The sequence below is a fragment of the Stegastes partitus genome, unplaced genomic scaffold, assembly GCF_000690725.1.
Source record: "Stegastes partitus isolate 25-593 unplaced genomic scaffold, Stegastes_partitus-1.0.2 Scaffold234, whole genome shotgun sequence".
Lineage (NCBI taxonomy): Eukaryota > Metazoa > Chordata > Actinopteri > Pomacentridae > Stegastes > Stegastes partitus.
The window spans coordinates 142,223-158,946 of NW_007577965.1; the positions used below are offsets into that span (position 1 = coordinate 142,223).

At 43.4% G+C, this 16,724-nt stretch overlaps 1 protein-coding gene across 1 annotated transcript in view; it reads right to left on the minus strand.

Annotated features, from left to right (window-relative positions):
• The window catches only part of sv2ca (synaptic vesicle glycoprotein 2Ca), a 19,270-nt gene extending 6,366 nt beyond the window's left edge, over nt 1–12,904 (minus strand). Inside the window, exons 1-3 of the mRNA XM_008281452.1 lie at nt 12,304–12,904; nt 3,191–3,371; nt 1,900–2,051 (exon numbers count right to left, since the gene is read on the minus strand). Of these exons, the coding sequence (XP_008279674.1) occupies nt 1,900–2,051; nt 3,191–3,371; nt 12,304–12,904 (934 nt within the window). The remainder of the gene's footprint in view (nt 1–1,899; nt 2,052–3,190; nt 3,372–12,303) is intronic.
• Nucleotides 12,905–16,724: the final 3,820 nt, after the last annotated feature.

Below are 16,724 nucleotides of genomic sequence, written 5' to 3' on the forward strand. Positions count from 1 at the left end.
TAGATAGATAGATAGATAGATAGATAGATAGATAGATAGATAGATAGATAGATAGATAGATAGATAGATAGATAGATAGATATTGGCTCAGCTACATATATATCATGCTGATATGAGACATGACGTGGAGTCCAGTCTTGGTATTTAAACTTTAATCTGCAGATCTGAGCGGTGTCTAATGAGGTTACTCGAGTGGTGATCTTCCTTGGCAGCAAGTGAACTCCTCAAACCCTCCCGTCAAGGATCTGTGCCGAGCAGACCTCCTTCAGGGCTCCAGCTGCGAGTCTGGCAGGGGGGCTTTTGGGAGACATTAGGAGCCAGCTAGTGGGGAAGATAAATGAGAGCTCTAATAGTGTATTAAACACCAGCACTGAGGCAATTCACATCATAACCCATCACTTATACCTTTATGTTTTCACTGAAAGACATAAAGGTATCTCTACGGGAGGCTTTTTTTTTTTTTTTTTTTGCCCACGCATGATAGTGCTGTTGTTTCAAGGCACTGCAGCACTTTAGGGGAAACATAAAAACCACTGGTGAGCGTTGGAGTATGTATGCAAGACACGTAGTTCTCTCTCAGGGAGAGGGAGGCAGAGTGGTAGTGAGTGTCAGAGAGAATAAGAGCAAAGTACGGCCACTACTATCCCTTCAATACGATATCAGCAGATCTGACAGCAGAGTTTCCTCGTGAAGACTCGTTCGGGTTTCAGAGGGTTTCTGTGAGTCCCTCACCAGCGTGCTTCTGTACATCCATGTGAGCAGATCTACAGCAGTGTGCGCAATTGTGCAACGTGTGTGCGTGCACCTCTTTGAGTTGCATGTAAGAAAACTGGGAAGTCCTTTATGGGAAACTCAATTACTGTGCCTCTTTGTGTGTGTGGGTGCGTTAACTCAAATGACCTCCTTCGGTGTCAGATGTTATTGACTTCAATTTCCCTTGAAGAAGACCTGTATATGTCTGCAGCAGGAGTACAACATTGTCCATGCAACTTGCAGCAACACACAAACTCACCCATACACACACACACACACACACTGTCTCTCTCTCACTGACGTCACAGGTTGGCTAAAGCATGGTCTGGCCATAAATCACCTCTAGATGTAGCTTTGTCCTATTAGAGCAAGGAGAAAAACCTAATTATGCTTGATCAAGAAGAACACTCTGCGGAGACAGAGAATGGAGAGAGAGGAGGAGGTAATAAAAGGAAGGACAGAGTTAGACGGAGAGATGGGGAGAGTACAAAACAGGAGGAGAGGGGAGGCAGTAAAAAGGAAAGGGACAGCAGGTTAAAAAAGCAGGGAAGAAATGAAAAGGATGCGTGTAGGGGAGAGGAAGAAAGCCAATTCCCTTCATTTTGCTCGGTGATGAGTGCAGTTGATATCTAATGCGGTGCTGTCATAAATCACAGCTCTGTCTCCCCACAGGCTCGCCCTCACCCTTTCAGCCTGAGCCTACTCTATGGTATCCATGCATACGTTAATCTCTTAACCTCTGCCTCTCTCAGCCTGCAGCCACTCACTGCTATTAAGTGATTGATTTGCATAGCAGGGAAAACTGGCACCTTAACCCAAGACCACGGGGAGGCCTTACAGTTTTATGACTGTAGTCAGGAGCTTAGCGTAAAGTCACATTGGCGAGCATCCTATCAGTGGTACAGCTAAACTTAATCCTTGTGAGCATTTCACTGACTTTTTACAGCATATAATTGGCAGCCTTTGCCAGCAACAATTCAGCATTCATTTGACTGATCAAGACATTTTGTAGCCTTCTACCAACACACTGTTTAATTACAAAGAACACATTTCTGTCACCTTTGATGTCTTTGTATTATATAAATCATGATCCCCTACCAACCCTGTAGTCCTGATCGGTTAACATTATAGTATTTCTAAACTCACCGTAGTGTGGTATGATGGCCCAGGCCATAGCAGATGCATAGATCTCTCCAATCATCCAGAACATACACAGCCAACTGAGGTGTTCTCCTCTTTTCTCCCTGGACAACACCTCGGCAAAGAAGGAGAAAACGATGGGCACAGCGCCTCCTATCCTGCAAGAACCAGAGAGTAGGATGGTTAATGGGAGTGAGGCCGGTACAGCCAAACCAGGACAGAAACTGTTTTTGATTTGCATCCTTCATATATATATGTATTCAGAATGGATTTGCTTTGTCTTAACCCCACAGTTAGTGAACTGGTTTGTTCCTTCAGTTTAAGTAGAACAAACAAAATTGTTATTCATAAAACAACTAACACTACAGGTTTTATTCAGCCATTATCCTCTGAAAACTGTTTTTTGGATTGTTTTTGCTTTAAAAATATACCAAACTCTATACACACACTCTTTGCAATGATTGACAAAGAAAACAGCTAAGCAAAAAAAACAAACAAAATAAATACAAAAAAACAAAGCACAGCTATGCACATTTTCCCCCAAATATAATGCCCAAAAAAATCCATAGTGCCAGTTGCTCATGATTGAGGGACACAGGTCACATCGGCAGTTTGGACAGCCTTTTCAATTACTCTGAAGGTCTCCGGAGAGAATGATGTAGATGCAATTACTGAATTAGCTCTTAAAGGAACGGTTATACTGCCAACGAAAAGAACATAATAAATCATACAGGCTGTGCCATATTTCTGTGTTAGAAGGGGAGGACACACTGTCTGTCTCTGGTAGAGCTTTTATTTTCACATATTCTGGGACACTTGTTATTTTGTGGGGATGCAGTGATGTACAGTATGTTCTAAGCATTTTTGTTATAAAGAGTCACTGGCTATATCAACTTTATAGTTTTTGCAGCAGTTGGAAAAATTACATTTATTTAGCTGAGAGGGAAACAGACAGACAGATGTGTGATGTAAATATTCTATGATTAAACAGTCATAAGTTTCTGTAGAGCAGTGAGATAGAAATAGGCTTTAAGTATCACTAAAGAAAATTGCTCAAGTCTCTTTCCAACAACTGCAATAATTATTCAGTGGATGAGACATTCCTACAGAAACACTCCTCCAAATAGATTTTGTCTCACAGAGAATGATCATTTCTCTCTGTCACTGATGCACATTTTGATTTTGGACATGTAATGTGACCGTCCCATTGCAAAAACAGATTTTTGAGGCACTACTGTGCACAATTTGCCTAAACTCCTCATCTGCGTCAAGATGACCTTTGCTTTATCAGACTTACCCGAAACCCGCAGCGAGACGGCAAAGAAGGAAGAGGCCATATCCCTGGACAAAAGATGACAGGAAGGCAAAGAAGCCATTCGTGGACATGCAAATGAGGAGGCACTGTCTGCGGCCCACTTTGTCAGACATCCCTCCCCAGAAGAACGCTCCAACCATCATCCCCAAGTAAACAACACTTCCTGGAAGGAGGAGAGAGGGGCCTGGTTTTTGTTTGTCTTTATATACATTGCAGTACCTCACATCCTTGTCTGCATGTTTTGGTAACAAGGACGTCTCCAACATTTTTGTAGTTTGTCTCATTGGTCACCAAACAAACATGATTTTGCTTTTCATTTTGTAAGAAAAAAAAACTACACGTGCTCTTTGGTAATACTGACACAAATAAACCTGTAATTTTCTTTGGTAAACACACTCCACTCCAGTTCTTCTGGTCACCTGTTAGTTGCCCACTTTGATGCTGATGTGAGCTGGAATCAAAATAGTACATTTGCAAACCATAAAACCATCTTTTTGCATTATGAGACATTTTAAAGCTCCATAGAGCTTCTTGGAGCTACAGAGTCTGGAGATAATCCCTGTGGGTTTGTCACTACAAATAATAATAACACATATAAACGGTCATGTGGTTTATTGGCAGTATAAAAATATTGATTATAGCCTCTTTGACATCTTAGTATAGCCACAGATATGCGCAACAGGGAAATTCACTATTCATCTTTTACCAAAGAACACACTACGCCTTGCTCTTTCATTCTCTGCTCACAGTTTGAACAAATGCCATTCACAGATTTTCCTTGTTTATTTTTTATTTACTGTAACATCCTACTCATTGAGGTGAATGTGAAGTCGGTTGGCCTCCGTTTTAAAATATCTCAGTCTAAGTGGTCCAAGCCAGCCAACATTTACTCAAGCCAGGTGCTTTAGGAATCATGTCCTCTAAATGTTCCTCTGCTGGCAAATGGTGAAGTTTTAAAATTAAAATGCTGAGCGACTGAGTTCGTGCCCATTTTTGCTGAACCTTCATTAGTGAGTTAGAAGTGACAGACTCTACAGAATACAAAATGTATAAAGGATTCTGGGTGGGAAAATTGTGGAAAAAAAGAGTGCTAGTAAATGTAAGTGCTAATATCACATTATCTCTTATTATTACACACACACATTCCCTGAGCTACATAGTATACCTATATTTTCTAATTTCACTTCACTGTAACAAGAGGCTTTTGCTACATGTGCAATTTCCAAATTAAACCTATAGTATTCCTGCCGCTCTGACTGCATCCCAAAAAACTACAGCACTGACTGATGACACTGAACCTCGAAGCCGATCGGGAAACCCTCGGCCCCGGTAACACACTCTAAAGCTGATGAGTAAATACAGTGTGTAAAAGACAGAAAACAGGCTCTGATCAATGGGCAGACAAATGTGAACAGTAATGCGGGGTGACTTTACAAAAGGGCCCTCTGCTCTCTTTTAATCTCTCTCATCACAAATGGGATCAATGCTCCAACAAAACAGCATTGATTTCTTTCACTGATCATCATGATTCTGCCCTGAAGAGAGGAGCCTATTATTACTGCTTTAGTCTATATTGCATGTGGCATCGTATGGTCAGCAGCTCTCATGGACATGCAGTGTGTGTGTGTGCAGCTGGATTGTTCTCCCTTTTGAAATGTCTTTGATTGTTTCCATTCCAAGCTGGAATACAGCATAGTTTACTAACAGATACTATGACAGCAGTGTTTCAGGTCTATGCAGATACACAAGCATTAACCAGGTTCACAGAGGTTATCGCATCCATAATTCCACAGCAGAAGAAGAGGATATGAAAGTCGCAGTCATATATGGAGTGATACAGCTCAGCCAGAGGGACACTTTGTTCATCCCATTACAATAATCTTAATCGCAAGATGCATTTCCTTTCGGTAATGTCTGCAGTCAGGTCCCTGCTCCTCTGCTGCGAGCAGATATCTGTTTGACTCTTTCGCTTCAGGGGTCAAAATCCAGCTATCTGTCACATTTGGCAGCCATCTAGATACCCGCCTGAAGGTACCATAAATTCAATTCTAAATTTAACGGAGTCTTCAGCCTATGCACAGTTCACATTTGCTTCATTAAGGAGAGGCTAGATATACGGTGTGCAGGCAAACACCCACTGGCCTCCCATTTAAATGCTGTGCATCCAAACATCCAGAGGCCTTTTCATTTTGTTTTAGCACTCAACTTTTTGTACGAGCAGGAACCAGTTTTTGGTTGGGCTTTTTAGAGACGCTGGCACATAAAAGATAAAGAGGATAAAAAAAACTGCTACTTTAATGCCCTTTTTAACAAAAAGAGCAATAAAACTGTTAACTAACGAGCACCTCTCTCACAGGACGGTCAATTACGTAATGAATTTATTGACGTTCTCGCTATCTTCGAGCATGATGTCAACTAAAGGGGAGCGTAGTGCACTGTGGTGTAATATAACACAAAAATAGCCCAGATGTCCCCTTGTATAGAATTAACCTGTCATGTTTGAAATTTATGCTTTGACAGAATTTAGTGTCCTTTGTTCTGAAAGGGATTTTATTAGCCACACACAAGTTTCAGAGTAATACAGTCGGTGTTCTGTGGTCTCCAACTAAACTGTTTCCACAAGTAGTATAGTTTAATCCAATCTTACTTACATGTATTTTTCGAGAAAAAGAAAATGAAGAGGTCTTTAAAATTCAACATGAAAAAACTGTATCTCCTCAAAATCTGCTGTTGCCCAAAGAAACAGAAGCAACTAAAATGGACCAACACGACTGAGAGCATTCAAATAGGCAACCAGTTCTGGGTACACACTGTTGCTTCTGGATGGGTGTCTTGCCCTGAGGTTTGCTTTTATATTTAATATATTACTCACATATTTACAGCTTCCTCCTTATATTTCTAAAGCTCTGAATGGATGCCAACTGGTACAAACATCTCACGCAAGACTGTGAAATACAGCTGAATTTAGAGCTGAGGACCCATATAGACTCAGAGCACCGTCAGAAAATGACAATGTGTCAGGAGACCTCTCAGGCAGAAGCAAAAGGTTTTGCCCCATGACACTATGTTGAGATGTCAAAACACATCTTCAAAAGTGGTAAATATTCAGCAAAAAAAAGTCCCAGGCACACTGTAAAGACAAGACAAATTCCACAGAGTTGCTCTTTTAGGTTAAAATATGGAGCAAAGCGCTGCCGCAATCATGCAAAAACACACAAAGGAGGAAATCTAATACATGGATGCATATGTCACAAATGCATTTAGTTTCTTTTGGTGCTGGTGAATTTAAAAATGGGGAACTAAATGAAGGAAGGAAGATTTTTTTAAAAAGTATATACAGGATAAGTGCAAGCAAATGAAATATGTGCACAGCAGCAAGTGCAAAAGCAATGAAGGGGGGTGACAAAACAGAGAAAAGGGTAATGAAGGAGGTGAGTTCGGTAATTGCCAGATAGGGTAAGAGAGAGAGAGGGAGAATGAGAGTGAGGGGGAGAGGATGGGGAAGGCCCTGGTGCAGTGTTTTCTGCCCTGTCACATACCAAGGAGCCCCCAGAGAGCCGTGGGAGCGCTGAGCTGCATCACGACCTCTTCTCTGATTTCATGCTTTGATGCTCTTCGCTCTTAGCGGTGCCAACTGTTTCAGCATCGCGAAAAACACCCGTCCTGTTTTATTCATAATGATGATACTACCATACAACAGCGTGTCTGGTGTACACTCCGGCTACGCTGCGGTAGCTCTCTCCGATTTAAGATTTCTCTACTGCCCTCTCTTTCTCTCAATCTCTGCATTACTACCTTCATCTTATTTCACCTCCTTTTCCTTCCACCTCTCTTCCCAGCCTTTCCTCCATTTCTTTTTCCTCACATCTCCTTTTGCTTTCCAATTTCTTCTCTCACTTCTCATTTCCCTTTCCTCATTTCCTTCCTACCTTTTCTCCCGTTCTACACTCCTGCTCCTCTCTCCTCTCCTCTGTGCTTCCCTCTCATTTACAGTATTTGCCTTAGTTTCCTCTTTCCTCCACTATCAACAGCTCCTTTACAGCGAGCGGCGTGTAATCACATTTGTACTACATCGTGTCAGTTTGATCGGATTCATGCCTCCGTCTTCTGCCACCCCCGCAGAAAAAGAGATTGAAGCTTTTTTGTCACATTTAAGTCATATCAGTGGGGGCAGGATTTCAATGGAATCTATATGAAAGTAACCTATTGTGGGGCTTCGAGTGCAGGCTTTAAAATGACTCACTCAGCATCAGTAATGATCCAACCTTCATTAACATTAAAGACTGTGATAATTCCCATGAAATACAGCGATGCTATGGAGCTGTGATAAGAGCGTGCGGTTAGACATGGTTTACTCGTGGCTGATATTGCTGGTGACAGCAGGTTTGGTGTCCGTATGCGAGCAGAAATGTGCACGCATTCAGACCCATCAAACACTCCCGCCTTTCCTCTTTCTCACACACAAACACACACACACACACACACATTCTCCCACACAATGTGGAGCGAGCTGCACTATTCAAGTAGTGTAATCTCTGCAGTGACGCTGCGATCTTACTGCAGTTTAGCCATGCTCAGCTGCCCCTGGACCACGCAGCCCCACACAGCCTGCCAGCTGGCTCATACAGACAGAGGGAGGGGGGGGAGAAAAAAGGAATTATAGGAAATGAGAAAAGACAAAGAGGGAGAAGAGACAGACAAAGTTGGGACACAACAAAGGCCAAGAAAGGAAAAAGGTGCAAGAGACGAGAAGATGGTGAAGTGAGCATGAAGAGAAGATAAAGTAGATCTGTAAAAAAAAAAAAAAGAAAGAAAGAAGGGAGGAAGTATTGACGGCAGAGGAGAGGTGGCTGTTAAGTGAAAACAGGGAGTTGAGAGAACGTCAAAGGGGAAAAAAATGAGGGGAGTTTCAGCAGGGAAAAGGCAGCCTAAGAGAACAAATAAGTAATGATAGGGCGATGTGTTCCCTTTTGTCTGTTGTGTCTGAGATGATGGCTAAGCCTCTCCCTCACATTGTTGGTGCACTAAACACCACCAATCTCTACCTCTCCCGTCCACCCACACCTCTCCCCCATTACTCCTCTCTAACTTGGTAATCTCGCCGCTTCAAAGCTGCTCTCCTCTTGCCTGTTCATCACACATATCACATCTCACCGTGTCTGTATTGCCTCCTGCTTCCTTCCCCACATCATACATCCATATTTCAGATATTTACAGTATTTCCCATCTCCTCCTCCTCCTCCACCTCCTCCTCCTCCTCCTCCTCCTGCTCCTAACCCATCACTCCATCCTTCATTCTGATGTAACGCTAAAGATTCCTGTGACATCGGGATACTGGTAGGACCAAATTGAATTCAGTAATCGAATCAGTATTTTACTCATCCATCCTATTCAGGCCTTGGTGTTTTTCATACTGCATTATCCCATTACATTCAGCTCTTTCTGTGCAGTGTGCCCCTGTCTCTGCCTGTTATGCGGTTAATAGAGCTGCACGCTGCAACTGTGATGGGAGTCCAGCTCAGGTAGAACTAACCAAATGGCTATTTTCCAAAATTCTGTAATTCAAATGTTTGTTTGTTTTTTGGTGGGCGAACTAAATTGCTCAGTGAAATGAATAGTTTCTTCTGTTTTTGAACTTTTGATTTATTTAAAAGGTATTTGGTTTTTGGAGGGTAGGGGTTATTTTTCACCTGTTTTTTCTAGGAAGAGACACTTCCACTGTACTGTTAAGTCCATTTTTGGCCATATAGACGGCTGTTTGCCTCCTCTAAAAAAAACCATCTACTTCTTTTCACCTGCCATTTGGTACACTGACATGCCCACAAGAAATCAGGTTACTTGGAGAATTCAGTTTGCACAGTAAACATATTATATACTTTGACTTACAATATGTTTATATTGTGTTTCTTATAGTTCCAGTGTTAACCAGACTTTGAGTGGAATTATTTTGAAAACACTCATTTAGTGTATCGTCAAGTTTTTACCTTTGTAAATGTAGTTCCACTGATCATATATCCTAAATAACACACACCATGTTTCTTACATGTGCTTGATGTTGAATAAATAGGAGACATGTTGAGTTGTCACAGTATAGAAAACACAGGTTTCGTAAAGGTCCTGCATGCTGCTGGTTTACTAGGACACTCATACCCCTTTTCCACCAAGAAGAACCAGGTGCTAGTTCCATGCTGGTGCTAGGGCTGGTGCTTAGTTGGTTCCAATATAAGAACCGGTTGCTTTTCCATCAGCAAGCAGCCAAGTTAGAGCCACATCATACGTCACTGCATACGTAGTTTACCGAACAACACTTGTGCCACACAGAAGTCCACACAGGACTCCAGACTAACTGTTTTATCGGTGTGACCAACTTTCTCATTTGTTCGCACTTCTCACCTTGTCACAGGCAAAACATATGACTTGCTGAACGTTTTCTTATCGATAGTTTTGAGAGTTTTGAGAGCCTGGAGTCGGTGCTTAAGCAGTGGAAAAACAAAGAACTGGTGTGAAGTCAGGCACTAGCACTGGAACCAGTTTGGTGGAAAAGGGGCATCAATGGAACCGAGCCATCCCATCATTAATATACCTGTGCCTTTCCTACTGTGACAAGTCAAAATGTCTATCACCAAACCCACTCAAGTGCATGTGAGCACACGAAGTGAGGAGGATGCAACACAGATGGAAAAACTTCCAAGATCACAACTCCTTTTGCACAACTAAACCAACCACTAGTGCAGCTACATGATCCTTCACTAGCTTCTCATACTTTTATACCTGCCAGTTGTGATAAGGTGACCAAGCCGCAGGTGCTAAAACTGAACATGCATCTGTTGGATGCTCTATTTTACAGCTTTTTTTTTTTCACTGCTAACACCAGTTCCCCATAAAGAGGCTATCTAACTGCCAGGCTGTCACTGCAAAACAACAGCCTTGTTGTCCTGCTTAGTTAAATAAAGGTTACATAAGACACATGAAAAACGGGTCCGCCTTATCGCATTCATCCACAGATTGAACTAACTGTCTATTTCTGCACTTGAAGGCAATAAAATATTGCCATGGCACCTGTAAAACATCAACTCACTCCAGTTTGTTGGCTATAATTAAGTGTAATTAGTCTGGAAAACTCCAAATGGATACCAACAAGGTCACAGTAATCATGCAGGCTACGCTCCGACATGCACACACACACACATATATATACACCAATCATGTTCACCTCGACGGGGGAGGAGCCTCGGGGCAATCAGTAGGAGAAAAGAGAGGAGAATGGGGGAGGATGGGAGAAGAAAAGGGAGGCACATAGAATGGAGGGTGAGGGGATGGAGTCACGAACAAGGAGAAGCAGAGCGTAGAGCATGAATGCCTGCAGGACTTTACTTGGCTAGAGAGGGAGAAAAGAGTTTACATGGATACTTGGAAAGAAAAATGAAGGTTTCGCGCACACAACATCTTGTCAGGACTTAACAGGGACGACATATAGAAATAAATGTAATTGCTGTTGTTAGGATATATTAATAATATGAGTTTGAAAAGGTACAAGAATACATTTTGAGTTTAACAGGGGTATGCACATTTCTTATTTTACACATTCACTCAAACTTTCAGTCACAACTTCCATTCTCAAAAAGTCGCCACCGTATCAATGTTGCTGTGAAGTTGATGTATTGTCACGTCTCACTGTGGCGGTTAGTATCTAAGGGCTGTGTGCCTGATTTAATGTCCTCTCCACTCTGGTACTGACACAATGAGTCAGCCCCTGTACACAGCTCTGTGGTGATGGATTATACACCTGCAGCTACTGGGACTGCTGAGACTCCACCTCAACCCGCAGAGCACACAGGGAATACTAGGTACCCTCTTAATCCTGACACGGAGACCAGCGGACCGAAACACCTCATCCATGTGACACTCTGTTATTGGATAAAGTGTGACATGTATAGTACAAACACGCACAACCAATACGGTTTTTCAAGACGAGTGATATCCCTCAGAAAGACGTGGCAGTTTCACACAATATACTTAATCCATCCATCCATTATCTATACACCGCTTAATCTAGGGTCGCGGGGGGGCTGGAGCTTATCCCAGCTGACTTAGGGTGAAGGCAGGGGACACCCTGGACAGGTCACCAGTCTATCACAGGGCTACACTTAGAGACAGACAAGTACACTCACATTCACACCTACGGACAATTTAGAATCAACAATTAACCTCAACATGGGTTTGGACTGTGTGGGAGGAAGCTGGAGAACCCGGAGAGAACCCACGCTGCACGGGGAGAACATGCAAACTCCACGCAGAAAGATCCCAGTACCCCCACCGGGATGCTAACCGGTAACCTTCTTGCTGCGAGGCAACAGTGCTACCAACTGCACCACCTTGCAGCCCATAAACTGAATCAAACTATAATTCTAGCATGCAACATGTTTATAAAGTACACTTGTCTGCTAAAATGGTTTGATTCTGGGTGTAGCTGTATCAGAAGTGCTCTTTGTGTATAATATTCGATATGTAGGATGCTGGTCAGTTGCACCTTTACATCCAGACCACCAGGAAAAGAAGTTGCTTTCAGTAAACCTCTGCAGATCCAAAGTCATATTTTATGATGAAACAGTTAAAGTCATACACTTTTGTTTGCTATATTTCTGAAAGTAACGTGACACTTACATGAGCATGGAGACCAGTTACTAGTTATTTAAAGGAGTGCAGCAGTGACTCGTTCTATTTGTTGGGCTTATGAGGGCCTTTTTTTAAAGTCAAAGTCTGTTGAGGTGAGGCCCAGCTTTGAGGCCTAAGTATAGGTCAAGCTTCAAGAGCAGTGGATCCCATAGTGCAGCAGTACATCGTCTGATTAGACACCATTCCTGCTGTTTTTGTAATAATGCAAATATGAATCAAGCTCCATACATCTAAAGGTGCACAAGGCAAGAGGATGGTAATCCATTTTTAAAAAAATTCCTAAAAAACACAATTCAAAATCATAAAAACTAAACGAACACGCTCAGTTCAATTAACACTGAAGCAACTGCATTATTTCATGTCAGCACAAACAGATGCATAATCACTCACCGACACACAAACACATGGGGGGTCCTTACCGAGCCATCCAGAGCTGGAGTTGGGGACACACATGTCTGTCTCGGCGCTGGGCAGCACAAAGCCCACCACGAACACCTCCACCCCATCTGACATGAGCGCCAGCCCGAGTACCAGGAACAGCTGCCACTGGAACCTCCCGTGGCCACACTCCTGGATGATCAGCTCGTACTGCTGGGCCAGCTCCTCCTCATCCGCCTGCCTCTCCTGCTCCAGATCCTTACGGTCCCTTGTGGAGTCTGACACCGGTTGTCCCACCGCCACCTGGCCCTCCTTATGCTTCTTCCCGTCTCCTGCCGATGGGATCCCCTGGTACTCACCCTCGTAGATCTCATCCTCATCATCATGGCCCTCCGTGGCATCGCTGGAGCCTTCCTCGTTGTCGTGGTAACCCTCTCCATCCTGCCTCGGCGGGTTCCTGTAGAAATCCTCATCCTCGTCTTCCTCGTCCTGGAATCGGCTGTAGTTGCGATGAGTTGAGTATTCGTCCGTAGCGCGATCGACGACTTTGTTGACTTTCTTTGTTGCGTGCCGCTTGGCCTCCTTGACCATGCCCTTGGCCCCCTTAACCAGGGAAGTCCTGTTATTGTAAGTGTCCTCCATTCTGGCTCCACTGGCAGGTCTTCACGGGGGTGGGTTCGGCGGATAGTTAGAAGCAGAAGAAGGAGGGAAGAGGGGAAAGAGGGGTGATGTAAGCTGATGAGGGGATTGCAGGAATTGTGAGATCAGTTGGTCTCGAGATGCAGCAGGGGAGGAAAACTCTTGAGTCTGCAGTCACCACAGGAGACAACCCACAATGGCAATCATCGGCCTGGCTGGAAGACATGGGGGAAGGGGAAGCAACAGACAAAATTTAAAAAAAAAAAAAAAAAGGAAAAGCAAAAGGAAGGACAGGGGAGAGATGAAAGAGAAAGAAAGTCAGAAACAGGGAGATGTTCATCAAACAGCGCCAGTAACTCACGTCTCCTCCACGACATCCATAACTATCTCAGACGCACCGTTGACGCCCCAGCGACAGCACATACCCCTTTAATCATTCACTCACCATTCTTCCGAGGCCTTTTAATCATTTGGACTGATGTGAGGGAAAATGATTTTCTTTTTTTTTTTAACTCTCAGTTTTCATTCAAAACGAACAGTCAATTTCCAGAGGCGCTCTCCTTGTTCTATATTTCATGAGTTGGTCTTAGTTTCAAGGAGGTGATTGTTTTAAACAGAGATGCTGAATCTGCTGAATCACGATCAGCTCAGAGGAGCAGAAGCTAATAAACAAGGCTCTGCCCAAAATCAATTTGTCCCCAATAAAGAGATGTTTCATTATAATGGGAGTGACGAACCAACTGGAACGGCACTGTCATATTTAATCTGTGCAAAGAAAGGAGGAAAGGAGGAATGGTCACGAGTGGATACACAGACACAGGATGCAGCCACATAGTAGAAACACACACAAGAGATGCTCTGCAAGGCACCTGACTTTGTGTAGTCGAGTGTTTTTAACACATAAAATAGGTTACGCGTAGTTGCAAAACAGACATGCAGCAACATGTTATGCACATATGTGACACAGCGTGGACAGGGAAGCCCTTTTGCCATCTTGGCACACCAGTGATGGGAGGGAGACCCCAGCCTAACAGGAAAGTGATGTAACATGATTTCATGTGAGAACTCCACAGGCTCACTCTTGCCTGTTTATCCGATAATTTGCACAGCAAGCACAGATGCACCGCCGTTATCAAACGAACACAAACCTGATTACAAAGTCCAATCTGTTAAATTAGAAAAATCCTAAATTGTTCACTTTATCATAAAACATTTCTAGATAAGATAGAGTGCATATTTATGGGCAGGGTGGGGATGGTCAGAGATGTCCGCTGTGTGTGTGTGTGTGTGTGTGTGTGTGTGTGTGTGGTCAGAAATGTCCAGTGTGTGCGGTTCCCGTGTGTCTAAGAGCTGCTCACCACAGCCTCTAATGAACACTGAAGCCTTGTCAGGAGGACACAAATCACAGGGCCAGCTCCAGCTCCCATAATGCAATTTTACTGGGCAAAATGACACTGCTGATTCAAGGTGACTCTACTAATCCCTTTTGGCTCATTGGATGACTTCTGTGGTTATGAGCACACTCCTTTACACATAGACTGATCATTTTTAACGCCACCATCGACACCGGTGGTGCCTCAGATATGGTCAGAGGGATGAGTTCAATCACAGCTTTTGAGCAATCTGTTTGTTTCCTTTGTCCAAAAGCAACAGCGCAAGGGGTCAACTTCTGCTGAGAAGCCCGATTATCTATTTCTTCGCTATTTTTTTCCCACAGTAGCCAATGTAGAAGATTGATATTCTTTCTTACAGTTATTCTTGGGTATTGCAGCTTTTTGTCATGTGTGGCGCTACACCTTTGAATGCATCTTTAGGTAAAACTCATTTTGGAACCCTCAGAGCTCAATGGTGCCACTATTGCTTCAAGATTAAGTCGTGTTGGCTATCAGACAGGTTTTTACTTAAAATGAGCATGCACACGCTGGCAAAAGGTTGGTTTCATTCTGGTGGAGGCTGCCTGTCGAAGAATCAATGGAGTGTATGGTGAGGCAACGCTGTCAGTGGTGATGAAGCTCAGAAGACACGCAGGCGACCCACCTCACCTGACCGCAGCTGACGAGACCCCGACAGGGCAGACAGCCCGAGCAATCACAATCACACTCTGTAACCACAAAGACTGCCAAACAAACCAATCTCTGTTTTATCTGATGGCATCTCCGCCACATTCTATCCCCCCCCCCTCATCGTCTTTGTTTCCTGCAGTCTCCCCCTTTAGCGTCTGTTATTTCCGCTGATGGTCGTTGGTCATTCTTTCATGAAATCACCTTTTTATTTTTAGGCCTTAACCGTGTTCCGCCTGCTTCAGTCAAGCCTCAGTATCAGTCAAGACATCAGTATGAGCAGTCGGAAATCCAGCCTCATCAGCCATCATTACTTCTCTTACAGGTAACCAAACAGTCTGAGCATTTGGTTCGACTGATAATAAACCGACACGGTGAGGAGGAAAAAAAGTTGAATCCATACACTGTCCCAGGGCATAGCCGTTCTCTATAATTAAAATAAAGGGAGTTAATATAGTGTGTGTACCATTTCTGTGAACCGTGTGAGGATGGCTGAAAATAGGCCTTGCTCTGGCGATACCCCCTGTCTGCATGATGGATGGCGGCCCTGCTTTCCTTCAACCTCTTTAAAATACTAAAAAAAAATTTAAAAAAACACTCTAGGTCAAGTATCACTTGGCCCCAAATTTCATCTTGCATGTACATAAGACAAATGAAGAGATTACAGTTGCAGGAGTTTTGGCCATACATCCAATAAATTATAGAAAAAAATATAAGAAATGTATGTTAATATCCAAAGCCTGCTTGTTTGACAACCTAAGTCCATTTCCTCTGCTGCTTATCATGAAGCATTAGTCAAAAGTGGCACGGTCATGAACCCTGAAATGAGCGTTTTAAGAGGAAAAAAAACATTAATTACACCATATTACATAGTAATGATGATGATGATGGTGAAAAACAGCCTCAGCCAGAACAACCTAAAACATAATGAGGCAATTATGAGCACAGTAAGAGTTTCCTACAAGCAGTTTGCTCTGTCCAGAGGATTGATGTCACCACAGGCTCTAATCTAGAAGTCCAGAAGTCACCGAACAGGTTGCCATGAGTAAGCAGGCTGTTAATAAGAAATTTTAGAAAATCAATTTTTGTCCAAGAATTTCAGGTTCTTTGACCCACAACTACTGGTGGAGACAAATACTTAATGCTCTCATAAGAACTTGAAGGAAAATCAATAGTGGCCTTTTTGGCTAAGTGCAGTTGTTCAGTCCAGACTTGGCCTCTTTCACTGCAACAAAAAAAAGTGCACGTAATGACGTGAAACAGTGAGGGCAGTGGTATCCCTCTGTTTCCTACACACACTAATTATTCCTTGTGTTTTACAGTTTACGTCCCCCGCTCAGTCTGAATGCCTTCCATCTCAGTCAGGTTTCAGTCGTCCCTGTCCTGCCCTCTCAAAGGCATGCGCAAGCACCGTGGCACGACGGGTGATTTGTTCTATTAGCATCAGAAGAAAGCAGGTCCAATCTCTAAGTGGGCAGAGCCGCATGTAATCCCATCAAAACGGAGCGCCCATGACCTCATCTGGAAGGCAGAAGCCCAACCAGCCCGGGACGTCTTGCGTTAGTGAGATTTCATCAAACCCTGATGCCATTACTGACTGAGTGGAGGAGGGAGAGAGGACAGTGGCGGTGTGTGGGGGAAACTGTTCCTCATGAGAATGGAATAACAAGTAGTTTAGCTTATGGACAAATTGTAGGAATCATGTCAGCAAACAGCACTGAAAGAGCCACCAGAGAGGATAAAGACTTAATAAGCATAACTGA